This window comes from Tiliqua scincoides, chromosome 1, assembly GCF_035046505.1.
Source record: "Tiliqua scincoides isolate rTilSci1 chromosome 1, rTilSci1.hap2, whole genome shotgun sequence".
Classification (NCBI taxonomy): domain Eukaryota; kingdom Metazoa; phylum Chordata; class Lepidosauria; order Squamata; family Scincidae; genus Tiliqua; species Tiliqua scincoides.
The window spans coordinates 202,299,843-202,320,117 of NC_089821.1; the positions used below are offsets into that span (position 1 = coordinate 202,299,843).

Consider the following 20,275-nt stretch of genomic DNA (forward strand, 5'->3'; position numbering starts at 1 on the left):
TTTCATCTCATGGCACACTGGCAAGGCACTAAAATGGTCAAGGCACACTATCAGTTTTTTTGACAATTGACAAGGTACACTGTCCTATCAGCGGGGGCTCACATCCCCCAATGGTCCTATTGATAAATGACCCTCTCCCAAATTCCTGCGGCACACCTGGAGACCGTTTGCGGCACACCAGTGTGCCACGGCACAGTGGTTGAAAATGGCTGATCTAATTCAAGAGATAATTGATAGTGAAATAATCCCCAAATACTCCATCACTCTCCTAAGAACCTTAACCCACAAACAAGAGAATAAAAATACAAACCAAATCAATACAATGTTAATCAGACTTTTTAAAAAATAATTCAGGTGATATTAATTTAGCACTTATGTCCAGCAAATGATTGCGGTGTCTGTGTGAACTTGCTCAGAGACACAGCTGACTTTCATGGAAAAATTCTTGTATCTCCCTTCCTATTACTGATCACATAATGTGAGGGAGACCACCACACTTCAAGACAATGGCTTATAAAAGATGCTTATATCTGTATTTCTGTGTTTTGAACATTTCAAGCCACAAGAATGCCTTTGCCTTGTATACCTGTTCTGACTGTGATGTCGGGTACATGTTTAATTTCCTGAGACCTCACCAGTAATGAGCAACAGGTAAAATTACAAACTTGAAAGGACACAGGATGGGCTAAGTTCAAGGAAAAAAAGAGATATTTGCAGCTAAGAAATCGAATTGACAGTTTAGATCAACCATTTTCAACCACTATGCCATGGCGAGTGGTCCATGGGTGTGCCATAGGAATTTGGGGAAAGGTCATTTATTAATAGGGCCAATGGGAGATGTGAACCCCACCCCCCACCCCCGGCAGCATAATGTGTCTTGTCAATTGTCAAAAACCTGATGGTGTGCCTTGACCATTTTAGTGCTTTGTCAGTGTGCCATGGGATGAAAAGGGTTGAAAATCATTGGTTTAGATGATTAAACCAGGAGTTGGTGGCATCAGTGACTAGAAGATATATTCAATGTGAGTTGAACTCTATCTTGAACTGGGGAATACGTAGTGAATTGAAAAGGTAGCAGAGGCTGGATTAACCAAGAGAGAATGGGTAGGTTGAAGTGGGAGAGAAGACTAGGAGCAGTATTGTTGCATAGGTAAAATTCCCAGGGTTGCCTTGGTTATAGTCATATAGCTGTTATGTTATAGCTGGCCTGTACAACTTGTTAACCTATCAAGCTAAATGTTTAACCTGCAAGCCATTTCTGGCATCCCTTCATGGGAGTCAAGAAGCTTTTTCATTTTGCTGTCTGGTGACCTACCAAAACAAGTGAATTGTCAAGAACCTGACAGACCACCATATGTGAGAAGCAGACTATGGTCTGCTTGGTGGGTCAAATGTTGTACATGCCTGTTAATGTTAGAGTGCAGAGACGGTGTCGGGTCGGCTGTCAAGTACTGACCAAGGGCCCACTCTTGAATCCTCTGTATCTAGGAACTAGGTTGACACTGAGAACCAAGCATCTGTGGCATGATCCATTAAGGAGGACTTTACTACCTAATTGTCATTAGAGTCAGAGAAAGACTATCACTGGGTAGTACAAACTGACCTCAGCAGCATGTTTTCAGGCCTTTGAACATTATTTCAGAAGTCTAGAATAAAGTCAGATAAAAGCATCTCCTGCATCTGTGTAGTAACATATTACCAAGTTTTCTCCTTAAGCCATTTCTGCCCAACGTTGCATATATGCAACAGGGAACAAATGTGTATACCTGTTGGCCGGGCAAAAATGAGTAAAATTGGTTAAGTGATTATGTTTTGCACCCTAACGTTCAGTGGTTGATCAACACCCCACACCAAAATGCATTTTGGAATTTACGTTCAGTTTTTTGGAATGTATTCATAGTGCGTTCTGCAAGTTATGGTAACATCACGTATTTTAGCAAAAGCATTTCCTACATACAGTAAAATGCTGTGTTTCAGCTGAATTTCCCTAAATTTAGTTTGGTTAAATGGCATTTTATAATCATGTGCTTGACATATGCAGCAAAAATGCCTGATGTTTCTGATACGCTCATTTCTTGTGTGTAGATATCAGTTTCCCTTCATTGAATTTTTTTAAAAAGTGAATGCAGTTTTACTGGAATTTTGATAAGAGTACATCTCATCATAAAAGCATCTTGATAGGATTTCATATTTTTGATATGTGTCACTTGCTTTGCAGACTGAACCTCTGATTCCTGGGATGTGTAGATTGCAACCATGTCTCATTAAATTTGTGCTTGGCTTGTTATTGCGGTTGTTAATGAACAGGAAATCAGATATGGTATAGAGTCGGCTAGTAACCTGCAAAGCAGCATCTCAAGGATGCTATTGTGCATAACAAGCCCAGTAACATGGAAATTGCAAAGAAGCAATATTGAACATCTAACATACAGGATAGTTTCCACATAGCTGACCTTTCCAAGATGCTGATTTTATAATAGATTGATCTAAATCTTGTTGTACAGTAACAAGATGAACTGATGTACAGTGAGATATTCATACAGTTCAAACTGTCTTCCAGAATTATATGATGCATTGACATCAATTTTTTTTCTTGTACTTTTGGGTGAATTAAGTAGCCAACTTTCAGCTATATTCTGCAAAAAAAGATACAGTGGATCAGTATGGGACCTGCCTGACCAAATCAGCCATGTTGTGCCAACCCACTTATACATCTCCTATACAAAATTGCTTGGGCTTGGTAGGAAGCACTTTTAAGAATTCCGTAATTTTGTTTATGTTGTAGTGCTGTCCATTTTTCTTTTGGGTTTTACATATATAGAGAAGAAGCAATGTTCAATTCAAGAATGATTTTAAGCCTGTTCAGATATTAGTAATCACTGCATGATCAGTGCATGGAGTGGTCACATATGGGAGAGCATAATATCACCCTGGTCCCACCTTGTGCTGTTATGCTTCCTGGCCTCCCTGGTGTGGAGAAAGGTACAACAGTCCTGCGCAAGCATCCTGCACCTAGATGGGCAATATAGCTAGTTCACTAGTTGGATGGACCATGAGGGGTTTTTTTTTTTCCTTTTAGAATACAGATTGTTATTCTCATGCTGACTTCTTTCCACCTCTCTCTCTGCCAAGATGCTCAGCTAGCATCTGCAGTCTCTGTGTGTCTCTCAAGGCCCAGTCCTAAGCTCCCTCAGGCACTGAGGCACTGAGCTCCAGCACTGGCGCTGGGTGTCACAAACATGCCATAAGGCACATCTGCAGCACCCAGAGAGGAGGGGTCACTGGCACTGAGCTTCAGCGCCGTGTGGAGGGTTGACCAGTGCTCCTGCAGCACGCAGCCATTGGGTGAGTAATTTTGGGCAGGGAGAGGTAAGAAGTGGGCAGAATGGGGTGGGTGGGATGGGGGAGGAACCAGTTCAGGACCAGCATAGCTTGGTTCTGCCGTACATCATAACCTATCCTCCAGGTCGGGCTGCAAAGCCTGACACAGCAGCTCTCAAGTCTGCACCAGCAAAATAGCCAGTGCATACTTGAGAAGCCCCATTGTGGCGCCTGGATCTTCCCCCATGGAGACCTCTAGCAGCCTCAGCAGTGCTGCTGGATGCAGTGGTAGCCATTTTGTTGCCCCTGCACCCAGCAGAGCTCCCAGGGGTAGGATTGGGCTACCCCTTACCTACCCAATCATATAGTTCCTTCAATAAAGTTTTTGTTTTCCTTTCTTTATAGCTACAACCTGGGAGTACACCTCTTAACAAAGGTGTCCCAGAACACGCTGTGTAAACCAACTGTGCCAGCACTGAAGTTATGGCATGGTCAATAACCCTTGGCCTAGATCTTTAAAACAGCACAGCCTATATAAGTTTACATCTCATTCCTGCTGTTGTGAGAACACCTATAGGGTGCATTACAGGATGGGATGTAAACAGAGAATGCAGAAGTGTGGCTGAAAAGTCTTCAACAAAGACAAATTCTCACATTAGGCTTCTCCCATTGATATCACTTCCATGTACAGAAAAAAAGCTTACCTACTAAAAGTTATTATGGCCTGTATTTATTAAAGAAGCTGAAGGTCCCTTTGGGACAATAATTGACATCCATTAGTACAGCTACTAGCATTGCTTTCCCTTCAGCGCACTTATTTTAATATACTATGTTGTTGTTTCAGCTAGCGTAATCTTACAGACTGTTCATCTTGCCCATTCAGATCTCTTACGAACAGAATGAATACATTTTTATATAACTTAATGTATTATTTATATTATTATAACAATCTCATTTTTCAATCACGTTTCTAGGTTGTAGTCATATCTGTAAAAGTAGTTGCATGTCCGTGTGTGTGTGTGTGTGTGTGTGTGTGTGTGTGTGTGTAATAGAATGCGAATTGAATTAAATGTACAGAAGTCTAAATATAGTATAGTGGCGAAGCAAGTGTGCTGCAGATCAAGACTTCTTTGATTTGAATTTCAACACTTTGGAATAACCTAGGTCTATTGAAGTTGAATAGTTTGCATAGCCTAGGTCAGGGGTGCCCAAATCCCTGCCAGGGGCCCATTTGTGGCCCTCGGGGACTCCCATTCAGGCCCGTGGAGAGCCCCCAGTCTCCAATGAGCCCCCAGTCTCCAATGAGCCTCAGGCCCTCCAGAGACTTGCTGGAGCTAGTGCTGGCACGACACAGCTGCTCTCAGCATGAGGGCCGACCTCTCACATGAGCTGTGGGCCAAGGGCTCCCTCCACTGCTTGCTGTTTCACATCTGTGATGCAGCAGCAGCAGCAAAGGAAAAGCCAGCCTTGCTTTGTGCAAGGCCTTTTTGTGCAAGGTCTTGAGCTATTGTAAGACCTTCATTCATTCATATAAGTTTCATCTCTAATATATTCATTTATGTAAATTTATTAAAATTTGAAATGTAAATTAATTCTTTTTTTCCCTGACCCCCGACACAGTGTCTGAGAGATTATGTGTCCCGCCTGCCAGAAAGTTTGGACACCCCTGGCCTTGGTCTTGCACACTGTCCAAAGCCATCTGACAAGAAGGCAGTGATGAGCTTTTGCAAGATAATGGTGCAAATCAAACAAAGCCAGCACTTCAGCTCTTATGAGATCCTATGGAGCTGAAGGTGGTTGGGGAAGTGGCAGAGGAGAGCTGATTTAAGTTGGGGAACAGAACCAGGAAGGGGTGGAGGGGAAGAATGAGAGGAGATAGGTGGAAAGACAGGCAGGAATGACCAATGGAGGAACCAAGATGGAGTGAGTCAGGTAAAAGGGGATTTAAAAATGAGACAGGACAGGCAAGGGAAGAAGTGAATATAAAGCAGCAAAGCCAGCTGGTCCCGGAGAAGGAAGGGGGTTGGAACTTGAGGAAGGAGTCAGAAAAAATGGACTAGAAAGGAGAGAGACAGGAGTGAAGCAAGCAGAGACTGGCAGGAAGGCACAAGGGGCAATTGGGAGAGGAAGAGGAGAAGAAAGGGCAAGGAGCAAAGGAACAGGGCATTCACAGGCAGGGAAAAGCCACGAATCTGAGGAAAGGCAGCACCCAGGAGAAGAAAGGCAAGGAGTGAGAAATGCAGAGTGAGGGGTGGGCAGGAGATCAGAATCAGACGAGGATGACAGGTGGAGTAGGAAGAGGAACAAGGAAATAGAGAGGTGGAGAGCAGAGGCAGAGCAGGTCCCTGAGGTAGCAGCCAGACGTAGCCCCCAGGGATGGGCAAGTCCAGCATAACTTGACTCAAGTTTAGTCACCGCCCCTGTGGCTCAACTCAAAAACAAGTCATAACAGGGGCACTTTTGAGTCACCAAGTCACTCATTAGTGACTGTAAAAGACTTGAGTCAAGTTGCCCCCACTTTAAAAACAGGGCTGCTGCTGAGGGGTATGTGTGCCGGAGTTCTCTTTATTCACTCCCCAATGTCCCTGTCTATCTGTAAACAGGGTGGGAGCAGTGGGAGGGACTGCACAAGAGCAGGGACAGGAATGGCAAGAGGGAGGAGGGTCACAAGCAGCAGCTGAGAGGTTTACAGGATGACCCAATCCTTTGCAGCCCTACTCAGAAGTAGTCCCACTGTAGCCAGCCATTCAGTGAGGCTTCCTCTTCCCCACCAGCCATGGTGAAAAGTGTGATCACCATAAACTGCTTCCCCCCCCCACTTCCCCACCTCCTTTTTCCCTCTCCAGCCAATTGTAAGGCAAGAACCCCCTTGGGCTTCTCTTGCTGTTCTCCCTCAGCCAATAAAAACACCAGATTTCCCATCCTGTGTCCAATATCATTCCTTCCTTCCTTCCTATCACAGATGAGCAAAAGAGCTACCTCCCCCCTCTCCCTCCTGCTCAGATACATTAAGCCTTTCCTGCCTCCTGGCTGGCACTCCCTGCTGTAGGCCCCATGAGGTCTTTCACACCACAAAACCAGTAAGCAAACACATGCAGGCACACGCAGACTTGAGTCAGCATACATGGGGATGAGTGCTGAGTCAGGGGTTCCCTGATTAGAGTCTTTATCTGAGTCTTCTGCATGCGTGACTCACCAGTTGTTGAGTCACCCAAAATCACACGTTTTTGCGACTTGAGTTCAAGACACTGACTCGAGTCCCCAGTCCTGGAAACCCCTAGTAGTGTGTTGGCACTCAGAGAAAAAACCCCATGCAAAGGTCTGATATTTGTCAGAAACAAAGAAGTCATTGAGATAAGCCTATGCCTGAGCATGCATCTTAAGGTAATTATTTCCCCTCAAGAGAGATGTCATGACCAAATCCTTATGATACAGTCCTCTCCTCTTGAGGTGAGCCTTCAGGGCAGAACCATCCACAGCAACTCAGTCCCTCTCAGGTCTTGGCTTCCACTCTGAAATATGGGAATGAGAGTGCTTATGGCTGCAGATTTTGTGGGCCACTACTGTAAGTCTCAATCTGGTGCTACTGGGCTGACAGCACAAATGTATATGAGCTTTAAGCATTTTTACCCCTAAAGTGGTAAAGTCCAGCAACATGTATCGAATGAATTTGCTGTTCATTTGCTGTAGCTAATCAATAAATTCAGATCAGAGAGGGAGACTACAAATAATGAGGGGACACTGTTTCTGCTTCAGTGTAAAGTTCCTGCCAAGAAATACCAAGTCAATCTACTCATAAGAGACAATGGATCAATTGAATTAGGTGTTCGTCATGCATGCATCTTGGTTAATTTAAAAGCTAATATCAGCGTTTGAGATTAAGTATCACCATAATAATTAATTTTGTTTACTGATTTACTTTTTTTTTTATTAATTTAGAAAGGCGTTCAAGGACATAACCAATGAAGCCATCATGAAGTAGGGCCCGATCCTTAGCAAGTTGCTGCTTTTGCATATCTTTTGTCAGCTGTTAGAATTTTCACATGTGCGCTGTCCATAAATGGAGCTTTCTTGGTGTATTCTGTACTCTCAAGCTTTTTGTGACTAACGCTCATGAGTACTTAAATTGGCTCATTGGCACACGAAGGGGGCTATTGTTATCAGCAATTACATGGACCTACATACTAAGTGTGCATTTCTAAGTGTAAATCCCTTCACTTAAAAACCAAAAATGATTATTGTTGTGCATTTCCTATGTCTTCATAGTTACTGTAGTGTTTGAAAAGGGAATGGTAATTAAAGACTGTTCTCTTGAAAATTAATAAGGGTGCAAGTAGGAAACCCTTACTCTTTACTGAAAGTCTCCTTGAACCTGCACTAGTGATTTTGCTGGCACAAGTCAGAGGAGAGAAAGGGGGCAGGACCATCGCCACAGGATCCATCACCTCCCACAGCCTCCCTGCACTTAAGGAATCGGCGCACATAGGAGCTACAGTGAATATGTTTGGTGTTCTTTACTTTCTTACTCTATTCCCAAATTCAGTGCTAAAGCAGCAACCAAACTGAGGATGGTTCAAATTGGCAAGGAACTCTGAGCTATTTATTCAATGTGCAAACAAAAACATCAAGTGTGAAAGAGAATGGTCTTGAATTGTGGGTGAGAGAGAAATGTTCTGGGGATGGAAAGAGGAAATGGAAAGTTTCTGCAAAGTGGGAGACAGACTAGTAAAGGAATTCTTGTGAGTCATGTGAGTCTGGGGATTAGAAGCCTGGTTGGCAGCCTTCAGTCTCGAAAGACTATGGTATAAGCCTACAGCACCTGGTATTCCCAGGTGGTCTCCCATCCAAGTACTAACCAGACCTGACCCTGCTTAGCTTCTAAGATCAGACGAGATCTAAGATTTCCTTATTAGTTTGCATGTGTATGCAGAATGACCAGAAACTTAAGTTAAAATACATTCTTTCAAAGGTAATGATGGGAAGTCAACCTGAAAAGTAGTTTGCAAGTGTGTACAGTATGTAACTTTTGCTGTTAACATTTTATTGCACCAGCAGTTCAATTCTATTAAACCCTGGCCCTTAGAAATTTCCTGCAGAATGCATCTAGACTAGCAGAGGATAAGAGAAAAAGTTAGAGACTGCACAAGCAAGATTTGTGTCTAAAGGGGGGGAGGGGGAAGAGGGACAGCTGTGACTTTAACTGGACTTCAAAAACCAGTGGTCATCCCTGATGTAGAGGTCCTACTAGCAGTAAATGACAAGGTAATTAGTGCTAACCCTGATTTAACTGCAGCATCCCCGTACATGAGAATTCCTGCCTTGGAAGAATTGCCCATGTTAATATTTCAGCTGAGTATAACTGAGTGAGCTGTCACGAAAAAATGTGGTTATAAGTTAAACAAAATAAGTGAATTATTGCAAAGCCATCCTGTGTGCGTTTGCTTGCTTCTTGAGTCTCTTATATAGAAAGGCCAAGTTTCTAATGGCGTGAACAAGAAAAAATTCTCTTCAAAGCCCGCTCATTCCTTATTAATATTTTTCTCAGACCAATTCTAATAAAATCATTATTGCTGTTTAATCCTAGGTATGTGTGCTGGAGAGACAGATATTTGATTTCCTTGGTTATCAGTGGGCACCAATCCTGGCAAATTTTGTACACATTATTATAGTCATACTTGGCTTATTTGGAACCATCCAGTACAGACCTCGCTACATAACAGGAGTAAGTACCGTTAATCTTGTATCCTTAATTATTGTGAAATAAATAAATTTAGGGTTCTGGGCAAAGAGTATATAAAAGTAACTGTTTCCTTTTGTGATCTGAGGTATATACAGTATTTGAAAACATTTCCAGTAAATGTTCCAGATAGACTGTTTTAGCTACATTTGAATATATCACGTATCAAAGGACTGTATATATTTCTTTTACATTATTTACGTTTTCTGAAATGTGCATATTGGTGAAATTGATTGTACAATACTTATGAATACAAGATGGAGGAAAGTAGCAGGAACAAAATTTGACTTCTTACTCTCTGCTTTCATAAAGGATTAAAAATAAAAACCACAAAAGAGCAGATCAATCATGGCAAAAGCTGGCCACAGTAAATCTACGTAGAAAGGCCTGTGAGATAGATCATGCAGGAAATAAAGGCAGTCTGCTTCTATGCATGTTCACTCAGTAGTAAATTCCACAGAATTCAATAGCGCTTACTCCTAGGACAGTTGATGTAGAACTGCAGACTTAAAATGACATATGTGTTTGCGTAGAGACCATATACAGAAAATCCAATACGTTCTAATATCTGGGATATTCAGATGTAATCAATATTGTGGAGTTGGTACACAAAACTTTCAACTTCTTTTTAAATTCTCAACTCCAATTCCTTAAGAAAAGTTCAATATGTATTAATAATGGTAAAGCGACTAAAATTTACTAAATGGTACCATAAGACATTGACAAATTATAGATGAATAAGTCACTGGGCCCTGATGGCATCCACCCAAGAGTTATTAAGGAACTGAAGAATGAAGTTGCTGATCTCTTGACTAAAATATGCAACTCGTCCCTCAAAACGGCCGCAGTGCCAGAGGATTGGAGGATAGCAAATGTCACACCGATCTTTAAAAAGGGAAGGAGAGAAGACCTGGGTAATTATAGACCAGTCAGCCTAACATCTGTTCCAGGTAAGATGGTAGAATGCCTCATCAAAGATAAAATCTCAAAACACATAGACGAACAAGCCTTGCTGAGAGAGAATCAGCATGGCTTCTGTAAGGGTAAGTCTTGCCTCACAAACCTTCTAGAATTCTTTGAAAAGGTCAACAGGCATATGGATGCAGGAGAACCTGTGGATATTATATATCTGGACTTTCAGAAGGTGTTTGACATGGTCCCTCACCAAAGGCTGCTGAGGAAACTCCACAGTCAGGGAATTAGAGGGCAGGTCCTCTCCTGGATTAGGAACTGGTTGAGGTCCAGGAAGCAGAGAGTGGGTGTCAATGGGCAATTTTCACAATGGAGAGTGGTGGAAAGTGGAGTGCCCCAAGGATCTGTCCTGGGACCTGTACTTTTCAACCTATTCATAAATGACCTGGAGGCAGGGCTAAGCAGTGAGGTGGCCAAGTTTGCAGATGACACCAAACTTTTCTGAGTAGTGAAGACTAGAAGAGATTCTGAAGAGTTCCAGAAGGATCTCTCCAAACTGGGAGACTGGGCAGCAAAATGGCAGATGCGTTTCAATGTAAGTAAGTGTAAAGTCATGCACATTCGGGCAAAGAATCAAAACTTTACGTATAGGCCAACGGGTTCTGAGCTGTCTGAGACAGATCAGGTGAGAGATCTTGGGGTGGTGGTGGACAGGTCGATGAAAGTGTCGACCCAATGTGCGGCGGCAGTGAAGAAGGCCAATTCTATGCTTGGGATCATTAGGAAAGGCATTGAGAATAAGACAGCTAATATTGTAATGCCGTTGTACAAATCAATGGTAAGGCCACACCTGGAGTATTGTGTCCAGTACTGGTTGCCGCATCTCAAAAAGGATATAGTGGAGGTGGAAAAGGTGCAAAAGAGAGCAACCAAAATGATTACTCGGCTGGGGCACCTTCCCTTTGAGGAAAGGCTACAGTGTTTGGGTCTCTTCAGTCTGGAAAAGAGGCACCTGAGGAAGACATGATTGAAACATACAAAATCATGCAGGGGATGGACAGAGTTGATAGAGAGAGACGCTGTTTCCCCTCTTGCATAACACCAGAACCAGGGGACATCCACGAAAGTTGAGTGTTGGGAGAGTTAGGACACACAGAAGAAAATATTTCTTTACCCAGTGTGTAATTAGTTTGTGGAACTCCTCGCCACAGGAAGTAGTGATAGCATCTTGGCTGGATGCCTTTAAGAGGGGATTGGACAAATTTCTGGAGCAAAAGTTCATTATGAGCTATAAGACATTGTAGGTATGTGTAAGCTCTTGGTTTTAGAGGCAGGCTGCCTCTGATTGCCAGATGCAGGGGAAGGCACCAAGATGCAGGTTGTGTCTGTTGTCTTGTGTGCTCCCTCGGGCATTTGGTGGGCCACTGTGAGATACAGGAAGCTGGACTAGATGGGCCCTTGGCCTGATTCAACAGGGCTCTTCTTATGTTCTTATGACATTTCATCACTACCACTTGAATCACCAAGCTACTTTTTAGACATAACCTAAATTCAGGTATCTAGATACTCATGTATAGTAGTAAAATTTTTGCCAAATAATCCAATTATCACTTTGCCTTATCTCCCGGTCATTCAGAGGGCAGAGCCTTTCAACTCTGAAAAGTTTCACAGTAGGCAGTCATGAGGTCATTTGTTTCTACAGCAACTTCACTTGAAAATTCTAGCCAAAGTTAACCTTTTACTCTCCTCTGTTCCCTTTTGCTGCCACAACCTGATTCCTTTTTGCAAATGCCTGCATTTGGCATAAGTCTTTTTTTTAACACCAGGATGGGATCCTCCTTTCCATTAGAAATAAAATCCCAGGCTACAATTCAGTGCACCATTATTTAAGAATAACTCCCATGGAAAGCAGTGGGTCTACTTCTGAGTAAAAAGTTGCAAATATATGCAACTGCATCTCTCTGCTGTGAATTGAATTGCACACTCTCATGTGTTATGTTGTATGTAGAGTTTCTGGCTTAACACACCAGACACCTTAAAGGTGGATTTGATTCATGGTTTCCCAACCTTTTTCACTTGCATATCCCTTGGCAGCCCATTTCCATAAATTGTACCCTTCATATTAGCAAAATGTTTGTAATTAATAATACAAGCCCTCATCTCCTCTATATGAAAGCCCAGACTTCATGTATTCATCACATATTTTCTCTTTTTATCTGTTTAAAGAACAGAAGACTCTGCTTTTGCACTGCTTTGCACCAGAAGTGTCCTGAGAAATTCTAGGTGATTGATCACTTTCTGTATTATGTTTCAGCTGGTTTTCAATCACTGGTTCATACAGGAATTGATGTTCAAAAACTAGCTATTGGTGGGGCTTTCACAGTCAACTAGTTACCTCCTTTCTTGCCTTGCAAGGCATTCTGGAGCATGACCTGCCTTTTTCTGCCATTATTCCATTGTTTTTCAAGTACCCCTAAAGGTCCTGTTGTGCGTCCCTGGGAGTACATGAATACCAGGTTGGGAACCACTATTTTACTGGTATGTAGTTTACAGTGCACTTACTGTGATAGTGTTTACAAAAAGGTGGTGAAGACCAGAATTTAAAAAGAGTAAAAATGTATCTTATGAACTTTTACTATGTTTTTAATAAATTAGAGACTATAGTTCTTAAGTAACAATTAGTGGTAGGTTATTTTTTAGGATCTGGCCTCGGGTAAAATCAGACAAAACTATAGTCAGACACCCCCTAAGTTTAACCCCCAACTTATCCGAGGGTCATAGAAAATTCCATGATTGTTGGCTCAAAACCAGCCCTAGGCTTATCTGTGGGATCGACTTATAGGCGTCTGCGGTATGTTTGCTTTAAGAAAAGATTACTGCATACTGATTACATAGTTCTTTATCATGCCTGATGAACATGTAAACATGCCACCTGACTGCCTCAGTTGTGATTTATTAGCAGTACCTCACTTATTGCCCAGTGTTCAGTCTAACCGTTGCCCATTTTAAAATTACAGTTGTTATAGACTGCTCAGGTCATTAACTGTTCCGTGCAGGGGGGATAAAAAGTAGAGGCAACATTGCTTGACCTGCCAGCATCTGCAAAGAAACCAGTTGCTTTGTAGACAGTTTGTATTCTTAAGGTACCAGAGCCAAACTTACGAAGCATTATTCCCACACCATGTGGCTCAACGTGTCATTGAATTTCCCTATGCGTGAGGTCACTGGCTGTTCACACAGTAGTGAAAGTGTTAAAATAGTGTGATTTTATATCAGAGTTGGGATTGATACATTTTTGCCAACTCCGACTCCACCCAAAATTCCTTCCTACTCCAGAGCTGTAATCAGTGGATACTTAAGAGTTTTACTACTTGTGTTAGAAGCTTCCCATTTATTTTACAGACCTTTCCGATAAACAGTGGTTGTAGGACAGTGTTTTATATCAGCAGGGTGTAGGAGCTGATACCCAACCCCAACACGTGTGCTGTGCTTTTCGCATTGTGAAAATATACAAGTAGCAGTTCTTAACCAGTCCTGGGGCCTGGCCTCACCTCCTTCACTTGTACAATTGTGCGTTGCCGCTTTTAAAATAGCAACAGGTTTGGTGATATAAAAGCAGATCCTCTTTATCCTATTACCATTAGTTAGGATTCAAAGAGCATTAATACTGCAGGTAACCTTTTGCTATAGAGTTTTCAAGCCTCTTAGAAGTGAAAAGTAAGCAAACAAATCCCAGCCTGCAGTTGTCGATTAGCAGTTGAACTAGACTACCGTTCTACTTACAAATCGTAAGATGGTACTTTAGCTGCTGCTAAACCATGGCTCATTTCAGAAGCTGATATGGATTTGTAGAATAGGATTGTAACTTGTCATAATTAGCTTTAAACTGTAATCCTCAATACATGTATTGTGCTGAGTAAACTTCCCTAAGATCAGTGAGATTGACTTCCAAGTAAATATTTTAGGATTGGGGTTTTAGTTTCATTTTGTGTATTATATTTATGTATTAATACATAAATATATGTTCACTTGTTTCTTGTCTAACAGGAAATGCATTATTGTTAAGTTATTGATGTAATAACATGTATTTTCATTTTGCTTCCTCCTTACTCATCAGTAAAATTTTAAAATACATTACTCTTTCAGGTAGTGCCTACCACAAACCAAGTTTTTTTTACACTATGCAACTGGGTAATATTAATTACCTTTGCTTACCATATATATTGCTTAAGTGATACTCAAACTGATATTTGAGTATCAGTTTGAGACTCAAACTGATTATATTGCTTAAGTGATACTCAAACTGGTGGGTCCCTTTAAGGGGTAGGGAAGGAAGCAGCGATACAACTGCCAGGATCACGTCACTAAGGGTGCTTTTACTTACTGTGGGCTTGGGCAAGCAGCAAGGGGTGTGGGGAGCCCCATACAGCCCTCCACAGGGCTCCCCAAGGCTTGGAATGTTGGGAAACAACATGTGCAAGCACCATCCATCAGCTGTTTCTCAACATTCGAGCTTCGGGGAGCCCTGTGGAGGGCTGTGTGGGGCTCCCTGTACCTCCTGCTGCTTGCCCAAGCCCACAGTAAGTAAAAGCACTCCCCCTACCCCTCCTTAGTGACACGATCCTGGGGATCATGCTGCTGCCCTTACCCCTCCCCCACAAAGGCTTACTTAGGGAGTAAATCTCCCTGAAAGTTTGAGAACCACTGGCTTAAGGAATTGGCATTTATCAGGATATCAGGTAAATAATATCCTGATGTGATATCAGGTATCTTGATAACAGGACTTGAGATTGCTGAAGGGTACTGGTCTGCTTTCACTGCCTTTAAGTCTTAATGTTTGTAATGGTGAAAAGTAAAGCCCATGGTTCACACCTGCATTGAAATCAGTGGATTTATATGGTGGATCAGGCCCACTGATGTTGCTGCAATATTAATAATATTACTTAAAATATTCTGGATTGTGACTTTCTTCTGTATACAGTTAGGGAGAATTGTAAATGGAAAGGTGGATGGGTCAACACACAGTCCTCAGGCTACTTCCTTTCTGCTTGTATGCATAAGTGTGAGGTGGGTGAGTAATGCCCAAGCCATAGAATGTGACAAAGAAAGAGAATGTTTGGCTGTGGTTATTATCACTCCATGGTCAGTTCAGACAGACCTACTTTGACTAGCCCTGTCATGTGCAATTACTGATGGGTGCCTAATATACTTCCTAATTTTTCTAACTGCATGGAGGGGTTACCTAAACATCCCTCTCAATATTTCTCATACTAGCAAGAATAGTTTTGTTTTTTTTAATTGCATATGAGAGGGTGGCTCAGATGAATACCCTTCATGCAATGAGAAGATGAGAACCTGGAAGGTATACCCGGTCACTGGACTGTGCCAATCATATGTGCAGATATTGGCTGATGGAGAAGGAAGATCAATTCCATATACCAGAGGGAACCTGAGGTATGCAGGAAAATAATGGTTAAAAATAGAGCTTGCCCTCCAATCTGTAAAGACTTGAGAGCTGCTAAAATTCTTAGTCTCATGATGGGGAAAGCATGTTGTCATGCAAGGAAGATATCCTGAGATACAAAAGTGTTTTGTAAAATTTTACAGTTCCAGTCTTATGTGTAGAAAAATCACCTCCACCACCCCCCACCTCCAGCTTTCCTGGGGTTTGAACTGCTCTCCATCTTCAGGATGTTTATGGTGGCAGTTCCTTTTCCACTCTGCCATACTCCTCAGGGGTGATTCCACAACCTAGGATCAACTAGCTTAGCCCCATTGGCCTCTGTGGATGGACAGGAAATACCTGGGGCACAGATCAGGCAAAATGAAATCCTGCGAAACAGTACCTATGCTCCATGTTCCTGGAGCATGACTGTCACATGGATCCTTGCCTGCTGGATCTGTGGAGCCACTAGGTAAGAGTGGCCTGCAGGACTATAGTGACAGAGCAGGTAGGGAGGAAGGAAATTAAGTGTGGGGAAGGCAGAAAGTGAAAGGGAGGTGATATTGGGAGTGTTTGTCTGATGGCATGAAGACAGATTAGAGCAGGGGGATGCAGTGCAATAACTCTAGAGTTGTTCTGTCAAGCCAGTAAGTGGTTGAGAATGGTGAAGGTGGGTCAAAGAGGATAAAAATTTTCTCTTTCCCCTCTTCTCTGTCATTCATAAAACATTTCCTTTTCTACTGTGTGACATTATGGGGGGGGGGGAGCATTGCCATGTATGTCCACTGTTCTTTTAATTTTGTGGTCCCAGTCTTTTGTGTAAAAAAGAACCATCATTTTATTCTGATGGTTGCTTTGTGCTGGCTTCCCACCATGAACTTAAGCACCTAGTTGCTTGTAAATTTTGCTGTCGTGATCCCTTTCAGTGCTCATTATTTCAGCATGTTGTTAACCTTCCTGTTGGTCTGCAGAAAATCAGGGAATTGCTTTTTCAAACCATCCTAGTTGTCATGAGCGCTATTACCGCGAAAGAAACATTTTACAGCTGACACTGAGAAGCGAGACAAACAACATGCATGGTGGATTTTCCAAAATTTCAATTCCTCACAATTTCCATAGTTTACCTGTCAATTGTGCTATTTATTTGGAGATTTGTTTTGTAGGCTGTTGTCTGTGTTAGTGGTTCTCAAACTTTTAGCAGCAGGACCCACTTTTTAGAATGTGAATCTGTCAGGACCCACCAGAAATGATGTCATGACCGGAAGTGACATCATCAAGCATGAACATTTTTAACAATCCTAGGCTACAATCCTACCCACGTGTACCCAGGAGTAAGCCCCATTGACTGTCATTGTTAAAAGTATATACAGAGTAGCCTATTAAAAGTACAGCTCTGTCACATTTCTTCAAATGCAGTCACATACCATGACAGCATCCAGTCTAATATATTAAAAATAAAATATTGAAAAGAATGGGCACTCACCTAAAATTAGCTCACAACCCACCTAGTGGGGCCAGACCCACAGTTTGAGAAACACTGGTCTATGTGGAGGTTCAAACGATAAGACGGCGCCCATTCTTGGCAGATGAGTTTAACTGCAGATACTAAATAAATCTTTAAACGTCAAATAATAAGGATCTTAGTGAAGTAGCATCTTATGTTCTGTGAATTCAGCAGATATTGCATGCATTATAAATGCCTACCAACAAGGCACTTTATATCTACTCTTTGACACAGGGATAATTTTTTTCCTTGACAATTTTACTACACCATGGTTTCTATCTCTGCAAGCCAAGAATTTGAAAGGGGGGATGGGGGATTGCTACTAAGATGGGCTTATGTCATTGTCTTGTCACAGTCTAGTTTAAAGGGCAGGAGGTCTGGTCTAGAGGTTAGAGCCTCTGTTTGCCCGAAGATAACAGCTGAAGGTTGCCAGTTCAAGGTCACCGGCACCGTGAACGGCGAGACCTTGAAGCTGCTGACAAGCTGAGTTTTCCATCTGCTCTTTGGCCGCCCTTGCGTGGGAGGAAACTGGAGGCCAGAACGTGATACCAGATCATAAAAGGATCCATCTGAAATGTTGTAGTTCTTGAAAGACAGAACCTTCTTCAATTGTAAAAATCCCTATAGGGATTTAGTATAGCCTGCCTGTGTAAACTGCCTAGAAATAAAGTCTGAGGAGAAATCTGATGACCATGAAAAGTGGTATATAAATACCTGTATTATTATTATTATTATTATTATTATTATTATTATTATTGAAGATTAAACTTCTTGACCAATTATGTATTTTAAAACACTTCCTTGCAGTTTGTATTGATTGTGAAGTTCATGTTTAATTTCCTTTTGGGGAGGGCTGTGGGACAGAGATAAAGAATGTTGAGCTTCTCATCTATAGGCTGTTTAAGGATTTCATGTATATTCTGAAACAACATTTGTCTGGCCTTGGATTAAGTGTATACCATCAATGGGTTACTTACCAAAATCATAAATAAAAATAATTTAAAAAATTCAAAGGTGGAGGACACTATTAAGCAGTTCTTTTGTCCGAATGTGTAATAGGAAAGAAAAATATTATTTTATTCCAATTATTGGTGCCTCTGCCCTCTGCACATCTGGATCTTCTTTACCAGCTCACTTTCTTCCCAGTTGGTTTGCAGGTCACTGCTAGGGGTTTGTTGAAATACGTAATATAATTAGCATATCTGAAACAAATTATAGTTGCATGCAGGACAATGCTTGTGAAAAATGATTCCTCCTTCATAACTTTAAAAAAAAAACTTTATCTGATAAGAAATTTACTTCTCAATAGAGAAGTGAGTAACCCTTAAAGCAAGACTAAGGGCTATGTTCAGTGTCTAGGAGTTACCCACTTTCTATTATTTTGTTCTGGCTTAAACCCCCCACCAAGGAAAACTCACCTGGACAGCTGGGTAGCAGTATTTTCCCTTCCCCCATACATGAGATAGGGCAAGACAACAATATTTATTCAGTGTTAACAAAATAACATAAAAACATAAGAAGAGCCTTGCTGGATAAGGCCAAGGGTCAATCTAGTCCAGCTTCCTGTATCTCACAGCCGAATCCTATCCTTTCCCTCTCCCGCCAGTGCAGCCCTACCACTGCATCCTGTAGGAAGGGGCAGTCCCAGAAGTAGGATGTTTGTTCCCAGGAATAAGCCTCCAGCACTGGAACAGGCATGCAAAGATAGGCAACCTCTAAAATCCAGACTTTGCACACAGTCATCATGACTGTAAAGTACTTTTCCTCCATAAATCTGTCCAATCCCCTTTTAAAGGCATCTAGGCCTGGTGTCTTCATAACATCCTGTGGCAAGGAGTTCCACAAATTAAGTTATCTCTGTTTCATATATTTAGCCTGGTGGCATAAGCAAAAACCCAAGAAGAATTCCTTAAGTCCCCAACACCTCACTTACCTCTTGAAGTAGCACCAAGGCAAGCTGTGTCCTTTTGATCTTACTTATAGGTAATTCACAAGTGCAGTAAGTTGGCCTTTCTATGCTTTCTCAGCCACAACACAAAAACTGTGAGAGCATTGCAATAGAAAGTGAGTCCAGCAAGCAGTCCTGGTAATAGACCCTGGTAATTCTTATGCGGCTTTTTTTTAGCTTCAGCCAATAGAATTTGTAAGTTCAGAGCTGAACAAGGTGGCTGGGGAGATAAACACACGTAAACCAAGCGACCATTTTCAGTTTAGCATATTGCAGATTTTCACATTGAGCCATAATGTAACTCCATTCTTTTCCAGCAAAGCATTATGGGTTTCCTTATTATACTGTTATAGTACTGGTTTCCTCCATTAGATGGCTGCAGCCTTTTAAACTTTACAAATGTGATGGAAATCAGGAGGGATCTGAGCCACTTGCTGAAGGCAAAAGTAAGAAAGGTTTGTTTGGGACATTTACCAATCAGCTACTGCATTTCTCATCTCCAAGGAAATGAGGATGAAATTGGGTTATTAGCCAAAAGCACTTGCCTGATTTAGACATTACCAGTAAATCAGAATTTACCACTGTCTTTGTAAAATGTTGAGAAGTAACTGGAAAGACTATAAAATATAAACATTTTGGATATTCATCTCATAATGTTTATATTTGCCATGTTGTCAATTCTCATCATGCATCTGATGAAGTATCAATTTCTTTTTAACTAAAGTTTATTCCAAATAAACCGCTACTATCTGAGTGCTACAGCAATTTTTGTGGCTGTAAATTCTTCCAGCATTCACTCAAAGCTGAAATAAGCATTCACTCAAAGGCTTCTCATAGGATGACTGAATGACAACTAGCCAGTGCATGAGATGTCCTTTATAGCAGTGGTTTTCAACCTGTGGTCCAGGAATCACAGGTGGTCTGTGAGACCCTGAGAAGAGGTCCATGAGGTCAGGAGAAAAAAAAAAAGATAATCACCTTTGATCACTTCCAGTGTCTCACCAAATGAGCGCTTCCCCACAGACCACTGAAGTGTCAGCTGTGGCTGTAGGTAGTCTGTTCTGTGCCATCTCTGATGGTCCAGCGCTTGCTGAAGTGCCGGCTGTGGGAGGGTCCATTCTCCACCCTTTCTGGTAGTCTGTGGAGGAGCACTCACTCAGTGAGATGCTGCCCCATGAACCACCAGAGAGGGTGGAGAATGGATGCTCCCCCCCCCGCAGCTGGCATTTCCAATGTCTCGCCAACTGCTTCGCTATGGGCTACCAAATTGAATTGTATTTTTGTGTGTGGTGGAGATGGAGTCGGTTGCATGTGGCCCATGACAATTCCAATGTTGGCCTCAGTGGTCCACGGGCACCTAAAGGTTGGGAACCACTGCTTTCGATGAATCACTTCAATGAGTTGCTCCTT

General features: G+C 42.0%; 1 protein-coding gene across 4 annotated transcripts in view; it reads left to right on the forward strand.

The window, feature by feature from the left end:
* Positions 1-20,275, forward strand: part of NKAIN2 (sodium/potassium transporting ATPase interacting 2) — a 587,108-nt gene that overhangs the window by 271,616 nt on the left and 295,217 nt on the right. For 3 of the 4 annotated variants that reach the window (XM_066614091.1, XM_066614109.1, XM_066614100.1), the window contains exon 2: positions 8,906-9,043. The exons of the other annotated variant lie outside the window; for it this stretch is intronic. In XM_066614091.1, the coding sequence (XP_066470188.1) occupies positions 8,906-9,043 (138 nt within the window). The remainder of the gene's footprint in view (positions 1-8,905; positions 9,044-20,275) is intronic. 4 annotated transcript variants of the gene reach the window in all.